General features: G+C 30.8%; 1 protein-coding gene across 1 annotated transcript; it reads left to right on the top strand.

The window, feature by feature from the left end:
• Positions 1-2,238: 2,238 nt before the first annotated feature.
• On the top strand, positions 2,239-11,500 carry LOC111698035 (kelch-like protein 26). Its single transcript, XM_023468254.1, has 12 exons — positions 2,239-2,338; positions 2,982-3,039; positions 4,625-4,657; positions 5,145-5,207; positions 5,815-5,917; positions 6,496-6,551; positions 8,064-8,119; positions 8,382-8,432; positions 9,123-9,239; positions 10,459-10,509; positions 10,747-10,857; positions 11,392-11,500. The coding sequence occupies exons 1-12, from the start codon at positions 2,310-2,312 to the stop codon at positions 11,483-11,485; spliced, it is 822 nt and encodes a 273-aa protein (XP_023324022.1). The 5' UTR covers positions 2,239-2,309; the 3' UTR covers positions 11,486-11,500.
• Positions 11,501-12,332: the final 832 nt, after the last annotated feature.

The following is a 12,332-nucleotide window of genomic DNA, read 5'->3' as shown; positions in this document are numbered from 1 at the left end:
TTTAAACATTCACAAGAATTTCAGATACTTTTATTCATTTATCATAAGTTTGAGTTTATTACATTGTGCAAAAGTTTTACTTTGATAAAAGATATTTATTAAATAGAGTTGGGGAACTCTTCTTGTATTGTGGATATCGAGATTAATGCTTAATCAATCGTTTTTGTGTCAAGTTGAAATTGTACAATGTAATAAAAGAAAACTTTAGAGATTTTTTTCTCCTAAACAATAACAAAATTTTAGATTCTTGTCGAGTCTCTGAAAAGTAAGAAAAGAAAAGAAAATACTACACAATCGCATCCTTTCTAATTTTTCTACCAATAAATTCCTACTTATACTTGAACCAAACAACTCACTCTTCCAATATAATATGTTAATCAGCGAACAAACTTTTGTCTAGTTTGATAATTAGTTAAAGAAAGCATTAATATTTTATTCCGGTCTTTCTATAATAAGGATATTTTCTGAACAGTAGCTTGTGTTACTATCAGTGCTTAGGATCCATTTCATTTTGATCCGGATCCACACTGGGAAAACTGGATCCGGATCCTGGATCCACACTGGGAAAACTGGATCCGGATCCAGATCCTTTCTTTAAGATTTACTTAATTTTTTTACAAAGCAGAATTTTCAAATTTTTGTCTTATTTTTTGTCGCTTATTTTTATGCTAAAACTTGATAAACCATTCAGAAATCACGGAATTTTTATCATCTCCTTTTTTAATAGTTCAGATTTGGGTTTTAAGAGTTGAAAAGTTTTGGTTGATATTTTGCCCCTTGGATCCTAAGCACTGGTTACTATTAATCTATGCTTGTGTTACTACTATTATACACCATGTAATACAGTGCTTATTAATTATTAAATCAAAAGACAAGATTTAACTGCCTCAAGGTATTTTTGAACAATATTAGTTGTAGATCTTATCAAATTTAAGCCTATCGTTGCCAACAATTTCTTATTCATCTTTTTAATATTAGATATTTTTCAATAACATGGCATTTATTTGAAAGTACACGGAAAGTAATTTTACAGTATTTAATCTTACCCTGTCACATGTGAGGCTCCAACCCTATTCGGTACAGTACACAGCTTTACGTGTACTTGGTGAATACTAGTATACTGTAGTTTATTTTATACACATTACACATGTATGCATTCTGTTCTAATCAATTTTTATATATAAAGTTGGATTTAGTTTACCAGAGCCTGTATTGTAGAGTGTATGGTGGGGTAGAGCGTACAATTTACACTGTACTGTTTATTATGCCTGCACAGTAAACTGTAAATCAGACATTGTTTAATTTACATTGTGCATTGTACTTTTAAGGGCAATTGCACATTGCACACTGTAAGCTTTAAATTTGTACATTGTAAACTTTAAACTTTACATTTGAACATTGTACACTGTAAAGTTTACAATTTGAAGTATACACTGTATATTGTAAACTGTTAACTTTAAAATGTAAGTGTACACAGTATTGTTTAACCTTTAATTTAAACATTGTACATTGTAAAGTTTACAATTAATGTGTACACTGTATAGTGTAAACTGTTGACTTTACAATTTAAAGTGTACACTGCATATTGTACACCCTACTCTTTGCATGTCTATTCCTGGAAGACTGATTAAAGTTCAAAATTTTCTTCTGATAAAAGAGAGCTTTAGTTAGATTTTGATCGAGAAATGATTTTAAATACATAAGTTCATGTCAGTTTTTTCTTACTTAATGTTTCTTATTTGGTATATTCAACAATCGTAAGCATTTTATCTGAAATAATCTGCTCAAAATAAGATTAAAATTTTTTAATGAATTGATAAATACAAAATAATAAGATGAAATACCAAGCTTTATGAATGTATAATGTATATTTATAAATGTAAGCTTGAATCTGGATTTCTTTAATCCTTAACTCTACTTACTAAATCCAGATTTAACATCTTACATTTTATTAAGCTGAAGTGAATTTTGATTATATCCTGTAACCATTTGAATAGATTTTACAATTATACAATTTCGAGATAAATTATTTAGTTTTCACTTTACATATATAAATTTAGGTTGAAAATATAATAACTATGCTCCGTAAAATAATATTAACGTTATGTCAATGGATTTTTGTTATTGATTGATGTAATTAATATTTTAAAATCACACTGGTAGGTTAAAGCTATATTTACTAACACATTTTATGAAAACTTAAGTTCGTCAATTTTTTTGAAATCTTGCTGCTTTTTCCTTTCAAAATGTAAAATTGTAACCTTGAATTTATTCTAATATTTTCGTAAAATTGATTTATTTGCAGAATAATGAACTCAGCTACACTGCCATTATACAGGTATTTTTAAAGACGGTACGGGGTTACCCACAAAGGATGAAACTTTTTATAACGACCTGAAACTAAATTGATAAACGTATTAGGATTCCAAGGGTCTTCGGTCTTGAAAATGGGCTTACGATGGCTTATTTGATATTTTAAAAATAGACAAATCAGTTTACAGTTGCAGAAATCTTGAATAAGCAAAGTCATCTCTGAAATCTCATCCTGTTAAGGTGCTAACGTTTTAAAAAGGAATCTCGACAGGGGCGCACAAAGGAATTAGTCCCGAGGGATATCATTTTTCTATTCTGCAGGGAAGGGGGGGGGGGGGTGAGAAAGACCCAATAGCTTCCCTACCCTTCTGGAAACGCCACTGACTGTCGACAATTTTTAATATGGCCCTCCCCTAACCTTGACCGTTCCGGAAGATATTTGTTGGAAGTGAAATGGGTTAATTGGCGTCATGGTTAATCTAAGAGTTCGGACATTTTTTAATATTGCTTTTGTACCTGATAACAATATCAAAAACTCAATATGATGCCATAAGGCAATTAGTACAATTAATACTGTTTGTAAATAATACCTTTATTCCTCAATTAAAGTTGAATGATGTTGTAGAACAATTAGTCATCAGATTTTTGTGATGAAACTAGATTTTTAGACATTTCTGTTGTGATGTTGAAATCTGTTGTTCTGGTAGTGTTGTTAGAGCCCACAAGGATTGTTTCATTCATCAAATTTAAAACAAATATACTCGAGTAGAACAATATACAGTCCTTGATAAAAAGCTGGGATTAATGGATTTATAAAATTTAACAAATTCACTTTTTTTTTCAAGAGAAATGTTATTTCTATAAGCTATAAACCTGCCCTGGGTTATGCAAGTTGTCACAAAAATATTGGGCACAATATCTTTAGCCATTTTGACGTTTATGCACTCCAACTAAACCGTCAAGAAAAAATAGAAAGATTATGTAAAATGTATACTCTGTGAGAAGATCAAATCCACCTTTGCATAATTGCAAACTTTAACATAGTTTTATAATTTTTAAAAGTTCTTACATTTTTTTAAGGTACTGTAATCTTGATTTTAAGTGACCCTCTCTCATTTGTATAGAGTAGCGTGTCTGAATCACAACAGTACCCTTTGAACTGACCAAGGGTGAGTAAGTATTTCGGATTTTTGAGAAATATATGTTCAGTTTACACTGAAACGTTCAATCAAGGTTTCGCCAATTTGATTTACACCATTCTCTGCCGTCGATGAACAGTCAAAGGTTCAAATTGTACGGTAGTACGTTGATGAACAGTCAAAGGTTCAAATGGTACGGTAGTACATCCATGAACAGTCAAAGGTTTTAATGGTTCGGTAGTACGTCGATAACAGTCTAAGGTTTAAATGGTACGGTAGGACGTCTGGCATTCCTTTTTTCATAAATATGAATAGTTCCTTGAAATAATGCCTACAGTTCCTTTAAGTGAAATCGAAACAAAGTATATGGAATTTCTACAGTGGTAGGCGATTATATTAAAAAAATGCAGACGACTTTCGATTTTATTTTTGATTTCTATCAAGCTGTTTAACAACATGGATACACATAAACATGTCAGTTAAAAAAACTTCAATTTGATTACTTGTAAACTTAATTAGAAAAAAGCTTGTTAACAATCAAAACTTAAATAAAAAAGTCTTCGACCTTGTATTGATCAAATCGCGTACCATTGTAAGTTAAAAGTATTTGTAATGTTTTTTTCACTGCACAAAGCAGAGCTGAAAACTTAAATCAGTGAATCGGGCTATCGTCATAAAACCCAGTATTACAAACCAGGTTTCGTTAAGGGGGTTTCGCAGTTTTGTAGATACCAATATTTTTGTTCCGAAAAATAATTTTATTTGGTTTCTGTATGTGCTCCATTTTTTTCTAATTTCTTACCTCAATCTACTCAGGGTTTAGACCCCAGAAAGGGAACTCGGTAGTCTTAAATTTCGGGCTCAATGTTCAACATTACTCATTGAATATGATGTTGTACAGTGATAACCATAAAACTCTGAAATAGGAGAGACGACTTTCTGGCTCTAATAATGACTTTAAATAGTCCTATGAGCCTGGGACACAGCAATTGTTGAGTGTAAACAGTCCATTTTCATGCTTTATAAGTAAATTAATAAGTTATTATTAAAATTATTTGCTTTGTAAAAACATTAAATACACTTAATTATTGCTTTCATATCGTCTTCCTATTCTACAGTAAACTAGTAATTATAAAGTTAAATCAAATGTCTAAAATGAAATTAATTGGTAGATAATACTTGCAGCCAACTCTGGATACTTTCAGGCAAGTCTCAAAAATAGTATATTTTGACAATTTGAGGACCCACCACAAAAAAAACAGTTTAATGGAATTAAGCATAATTTCAAATAATTCTCCGTACAAAAATGGTAATGCATGATTCACAATGGTACCATTGAAAACTTGATCTGATGTGGAAGATTTTAATTTTTCCAGGTTTAAAAGTTTTAAATCTTGATAATTCCTATTTGTTTTACTCAAGTAGAAATGCCCTCTTTCGCAAGTCATTTTTGTATGTGGAGAAGCTGAAATTGAAAATAATCAGTTTTCAAAATTATAAACATTGATTTCTAATTCAAACAATTGATCAAAAAAGCTTTTAAAAGAACTGGGAATCCTCATATTTGCATGGTGGGTCAGTTGAAATTAAGCTTACAAATACTGCCCCCTTTTGTCGATTTGGAGTTTTATGGACCCAATAAACCTAATAAGCATATTCATTCAGGATCAAATCATGTCATTTTTTTATCAGGGTCTTTTTTCTTTTAACAAAACGAACAATGAAGCCAAACATTTGGACAGGATAAATCTTGAGGTAAATTTGAAATAATTTCTAGTTTTATTTTGAAATAAATTTTATTTATTACAGTGATCACCTGAAAACTCTGGAATAGGAAGGACTTTTAAGCTCACAATATGGCTTTAAATAGTCCAATTAACATGACAATTGAGCAGTGCAAACAGACCCAGTTTACTAAAAAAGTGATTTAATAGTTTTCTGGTAAAGCTATTTGATTTGAAACATCAAATGCACTTCAGTAATGCGTTAAGGTCGTCTTCCAATTCTATAGTTTTCTGATTATCACTGTAGTTGGTCTGAAAATGAAGATCTTGAAACAACTTAAAGGCTATTTAAATTAGTCTTCATCTAATTTTCAGATTATTGTTATAAAGTGAGAAACAAAAACTGTGGAATAGGAAGACGATATTAAAGCAATAATTAGGTTTATTTGATGTTGTTACAAAGCAAAAAAATTGATTAGAAATTTATCATATCATTTATTAGGTGAAAAGGGTCTCATGTTCTATTCTATTCAGTAATAACTTGAGTTTAAAAGTCGTCTTCCTATTCCAGAGGTTTCTGCTTTTTTACTTGACTCCATTACAGATGAGAATTTGATTTATACTTATTTTAAATAAAGGTTCCATGGACTAGTTGTATGAGTAGTGTGGAGAGTATTATCAATAGTTTCTATGGAACAAGAATAATCCTAAACCCAGCCAACATCCAGTCCTTTATTCAAGGTAATCAACTATTATTTATATATTGTGTCCAACTACAGTGATAACCAGAAAACTCGGGAATAGGAGGTCGACTTTTAGACTCAACCTATGACTTTAAATAGTCCAATGAACATGAGACACAGTAAATCCAGTGTAAACAGATCCAATTTAATTAAAAAGTTATTAGTCAAGCTATTTTCTTCGTAACAACATCAAATGCACTTCAATATTGTTATAATGTCTTCTTCATGTTCTACAGTTTTCTTATAATCACTTTATGGGAATTCAGAGATTATGGAATAAATTATCATCATTATTGAATTACTTTGGGAGACCTCTATAGTCCATACCATCTCATCCGAGACCCTTCTGATAATATTTTAAGTATACAATATACACCACACCCCTTGACTTTTATCAGACACTCCCAAATTTTTATATTTGATTTCCTTTAGTTAATAAATTAGAGGGGTAAATATTTTCCAAATTTATTGGGGGCTGTAAGTCCAGTGTTCATTAAGGATTTTACACGCTGGGTTGTGGTTTTCATTTTAATTTGAAAACCAAAATATTTGTATTTTGAATTTGAAATTATCTAGCCGCTGACTTCCTGCTGGTTCCAAGTGTCATCAATCTTTGTAAAAATTTCCTACAGGTGAAACAATTGNCCCCCTTAGTTAACCTTGCAATTATTCAGATTGCAAATACGTGGTTTCACATATTTTCTTCTATTCTATACCTGAAAACAAATAATTAAATGGACTATTGTTGTGAACTTGGTATTCAAGATTTAAAATTCTTTTTCATAATTAAACCCTGATACCTTATTCTGATCAATTTTGTGGAAGATAACATTGATTTTCTAGGAAATGTGGATATCTCTAGTAATAACTCCATGGGTTTTGAAGCAAAAAATTGTGCATGTCAATTTTGTAGAGAAATTGGAAAGTGTTTTATTTTGTTAAGGAGTTGAGTCTTTGCTAAAAAACTCTGATTTTCTGATTTATATATCTTTGCAACTCAATTTCGAAGAAAAATGCAAGAATTTTCGCTTTTTCACTTCAATCTGTTTCGCGAAAAAATAGTGCGAAAATTTTACGAAAAAATAATGCAAAAATTTCGCGAGAAAATGGAAATTTTGCAAAAAAAAGAAGAAAAATTCAGAGTTTTTAAAAACAAATGCAAAATTTTAGCGAAAAAATTGCGGAAATTCATCAAAAAAGACTAACTTTTGAGAATACAGACTCATTTTCAAAGAGGGATTTATCCGCGAGCCCAATTGATGGATTAACACAAAATATAAATATAGATTTAAGAACTTCTAGGACACATTCTCTTTAAAATGCTTTCTCGACCTCCTCTTTATTCTTAAAACACAAAATAAAATCTACTACGGGAAGAACCAATATAATTTGGAATATTTTAAATTCACCCTGCTTAATAACTATATCCATACTTCCAAGTTATGCTATAAAATTTTACTTTTTACACTTTTTTACTTTTTGTTGTTATACTTGATTATGGTTATGACATAATAAAATTTCAAATATTGAACTATCAGAGCTCAAGTTCTTTTGAGCAATTAATTGTTGCAGCTATAAAACTCATGGTTTTAACAAGTTTTTCGCATTTTCGCAAAAGTTTTGTGTTTCGCATTTTTGAGAATTTTTTCGTGAAATTTTGCTACGTTTTCGCTTTATTTTGCAAAACAGTTCGCTAAACGCGACTGAAAATTTTAGCATTTTTTTGCGAAACGTTTCATTAGCTGGAAACCCTAATTCTGCTGGATCAAATAATCCAAGTTTTAAATATCAAAGGTTTGCTAACATATTTTAGAAAATTTGAGTCAATGTCGTAGAACTTACATATTTCAAGCTATGAAATATCAAAGGTCAAAGCCATTAGGCTGCAGAAATATAGAGATTAGAAAATTTGTGTTTTTGGCAAAGACTCATTTCTTTTCTCATTTATTTCTGACAATGCACAATGTAGAGAACTCACAAATGAAAATAATCAGCTCTAAAAAAAAAATGAATAAATTAATACTTGATCAGACAAAGCTCGTAAGGGTACTATTATGAATCAACATTCTTCAATCTCAATGGAGGATCACCTAAAATTATGCTTACAGTCACTTTAATGTTTGTTTTTTTAACAAACTATTTAGGATTATATATGCAGAAGTACTGTGGTCAAAACAATGGAGCTTTCCAGGATGTACAGGTAAAACCAAGGAATATAATAGGAACTTAAGGATATTAGTGTGTACTGTAGTTTCTGGTAGGAATGTAAACAATACTTAGCTTGGGTAGCACTAATTTGGCCTAAACAAAAAACTTTCAAAAACTGCTGTGAAAGCTTAATTTTATGGGAGTTCCTACATATTTTACTTGTTTTACTCATAGAATATTTGAAGCCTACATAAAAAAAATTTCAAAAGTTTTGAATTGCTCTGAATATATTCCATATCTTGATGACATTTCAGTTTGGTTGAAGTTGAAAAAGCCTGCATGTTTTACATTCTTAATAATTTCAGGTAAAATTAAAATATGAATTAATGAGTATTTCATTTTATTATTATGTCTTATAATATTTTTTTATTTAATCAGTACTAAGGAGTTATTCCATTCTTGTACAAATCTGGATTCTGGATCTGTCTTTTTTGATCAGAGTTCAGATCTAGACTAGAAGCACACCCTGCAATTTATCAATTAATTATAGAATTAATTAATCATTCAATCCAGTGCTTAGGATCCGTTTAATTTTCATGCGGACCTGGATCCAGATTCTGGACCCGCCCTGAAAAATATAAATGGATCCAAATCTAGGTCATAAACAAAGCAGAATTGTCAAATTATTTTTCTTCTTTTTTCGCTTATTTTTATGCTAAAACTTAAAGAACTATTCAGAATCAGGGAATTTTTATAATCTATCTGTTTTCATCAGTTCAGATTTTGGTTATGAGATTTAAAAAGTTTTGTTTAGCAGTTTTTGGTTAATATTTTGCCCCTAGGATTCGGATCCGTGGATCCGCATATTTTTGTGGAACTAGATCTGGATCTTAAGCACTGATTCAATCCATCAATAAATCAACCTTGTAGAATTTAATTTAGTATGTTTCAACTTTTCATTGGGAGGGGGGGGGGTGGAGGGAGATGGGTAATTTTATTCATTTTATATTTCTGTTCTGAATATTATGTTGAATATAACTGATATGATGGTAAAGTGATGTATGTGAGGAGGAGGATTTTACTGAAATCCCTGGATCTGTTCTCATAAACCTTCTTGAGGACACTAGGCTTAGTGCAACCAATGAGATCTTTGTTCTCAATGCTGCGCTCAGGTACATCAGTAGATTTGATCATTTTTTTTAAGAACTGAGTTTTTCACACAAACTCATTTTCGATCATAATATCTTTACAATTTGATGGTGTAACCTTTCATGTTTAAAAGTTTGATTATTTGATCTAACAGGATTCATAGTTAAAAATATAAAAGGTCTACAACATTGGGGTTTAAAGATATAGGGATTGGAAAATTAGAACTTGTGGCAAGGACTCAGTTTCTCTGTGAGTCGAATTGGGTTTTCTCTTTTAATCAAAACAGTTTTTAATTTTGTATGGATTGAAAATAGTTTTTATCTTTCAATCCATACAAGTTTGATTTTTGGATGGATGGAAATCAGTTTTTATCTTTTAAGCCATACAAGTTTGATTTTTGGATGGATGGAAACTAGTTTTTATCTTTCAAGTCATACAAGTTTAATTTTTACATGGATTTAAGCAAGTTTTTATCTTATGAGTCATACAAGTTTGATTTTTAGATGGATAAAGCTAGTTTTATCTTTCAAGCCTTACAAGCTTGATTTTTAGATGGATTTTTATCTTCCAAGTCAAACAAGTATGATTGTCAGATGAATTGAAGCTAGTTTTCATTTTATAAGTCATATTAGTTTGATTTTTAGATGGTTTTGAAGCAATTTTATCTTTTTCAAGCCATACAAGTTTGATTTCTGGATTAATGGAAACTAGTTTTTATCTCACAAGTCATACAAGTTTGATTTTTGTATGGATTGAAGCTAGCTTTTATCTTATGAGTTAAAAAGTTTGATTTTTGTATGGATTGAAGCTAGCTTTTATCTTATGAGTTAAAAAGTTTGATTTTTGTATGGATTGAAGCTAGTTTTTATCTTACAAGTCATTCAAGTTTGATTTTTGTATGGATTGAAGCTAGGTTTTACCTTATGAGTCTTACAAGTTTGATTTTTGTATGGATTGAAGCTAGGTTTTATCTTGCGAGTCATTCAAGTTTGATTTTGTATGGATTGAAGCGAGGTTTTACCTTATGAGTTAAAAAGTTTGATTTTTGTATGGATTGAAGCTAGTTTTTATCTTACAAGTCATTCAAGTTTGATTTTTGTATGGATTGAAGGTAGTTTTTCTCTTACGAGTCTTACAAGTTCGATTTTTAGCACGGATTGAAGCTAGTTTTTATCTTACGAGTCATTTAAGTTCGATTTTTAGCATTTTTAGACTGAAGCTAGGTTTTATTTTTATTTTTAGGTGGATTGAAGCATGTAAAGATCCTGCTGTCCAATTTCTTAAAGTTATCAGGTAAAGTTTTTATCAAGAAAAACTATGACAAGCTATAAATGAACAAATATTGTTTAATGTATGTATAGTAAAAAGATCTAATTACCTTTTCAAAGAAGATGCACAGAACATTTTTATCTACTTATGTAATTTCTCTCTAAAAATACAATATTTCTCAGAACAAGACTTTAGACCCCCCCCCTCCAAACTAAGCTCTAGAATTCTGCATTATTAAAATTGATGAACTTATCTTCTCAGCAAGGTAAGATTCCTGCTATTGGACGAGACAGAGTATATAACTGTGTGTGATAGATGTCTGGAGTTTGCCAACAAATATAATATTATTCCTGAACTCCATTTATTTTTTAGGTAAAATTAATGTCAAGGGTAAATTTTCTTGAAAGTATATTTCCCCAACCTTTTAAAAAGTAATATCATCCCAATTTGCTTGGATTTTTTTTCATCCAAAGTTTCAGCTACCCTAAAATCCTTTCAGGGGGGGGGGGTAATTCTTGAAAAATATAAATACCCCTTATTGGTTTTCAGAAAAATTATAGCAACCACATAATAGCAATTTGGAACATAAATCTTGTATTCATTTGGATCCTTTGCTTGTAAAGCATAATCCTATATTTATATTTATTGTAAACTCAGGAACTTGTTTTGACTGAGTCATCGCATTTTTTTTCTTTGTGCTGGTGTCTGGTACTGCCAGATATGCTTATTAATTATGTGTTGTTTTGATGTCAAGTATACAAAATCTGTTGTGGGTGGTAGGGGGGGGATAATTTTGATGTATTACACCAGGGCAAAAAAAAGAAAAATTTTACTTAAAATGGAAAAATTTTCCACTCTCTATGATACCTTTTTATATAAATATATACTCTAAATTCTTTTGTTCAGGGAAATATCTGAACTGGTGTGGTATAAATCAGGATATGAAAGTCCTAGGGCTGAGTTTCTTAATCCATACTTTTCTATACCCAGGTTAGGATAATTTATACACTAGGGACCTCAGATTAAAAGTTATGTTTGGATATTGTTAATTTTAAACGCTTGATCTTGTTGTCCAATGTTGAATATGGACATTTTTAAAATTCATCTCTAAAGGGGATGGTGGAGTTGGCACATTTGATGTAGGGGGGGGGGGCCCTGCCTTCATTTTTGGTTCAAATCTTCCAATTTTTTGGATGCACGCCTAATTAGGGTTCGAAATTCCTATAATAAAATCAAATTGAACTTTAATGACCTCTAATTACCTCAACAAATAGAAAATATTTCAATTATGGCTTAATGCATTAAAACGAAAGCTAGGAACCCAGGGAATACAGTAGCAGCAACAGATCCAGTGTTTGACCTTCTAATGACCTCTTACGACCTCTAATGACCCAAATGACCTCCAAAAATGAAAATGTTGTAACCATGGCTTTATGCATATCAAACGAAAGCTAGGAACCCCAGGAATACAGTTGCAGCAACGAATCCAGTGTTTGACGTTCTACTGACCTCTAACGACCTCTAATGACCTAAATGACCTCCAAAAATGAAAATGTTTTAACTATGGCTTTATGCATATCAAACGAAAGCTAGGAATACAGAGAATCCAGTAGCAGCAACAAATCCAGTGTTTGACCTTCTAATGATCTCTAATGACCTCTAATGACCTTTAATGACCTCTAATGACCTCCACAAATAGAATATATTTCAACCATGGCTTTTATGCATATCAAATGAAAGCTATGAAGACAGGGAATACAGTAGCAGCAATAAATCCAGTGTCTGACCATCTTATGACCTCTAACGACCTCTAATGACCTAAATGACCTCAAAAAATGCAATTGTTT

The sequence above is a fragment of the Eurytemora carolleeae genome, unplaced genomic scaffold, assembly GCF_000591075.1.
Source record: "Eurytemora carolleeae unplaced genomic scaffold, Eaff_2.0 scaffold172, whole genome shotgun sequence".
NCBI classification, from domain to species: domain Eukaryota; kingdom Metazoa; phylum Arthropoda; class Copepoda; order Calanoida; family Temoridae; genus Eurytemora; species Eurytemora carolleeae.
This window is presented reverse-complemented; position numbering and strand designations above follow the sequence as displayed.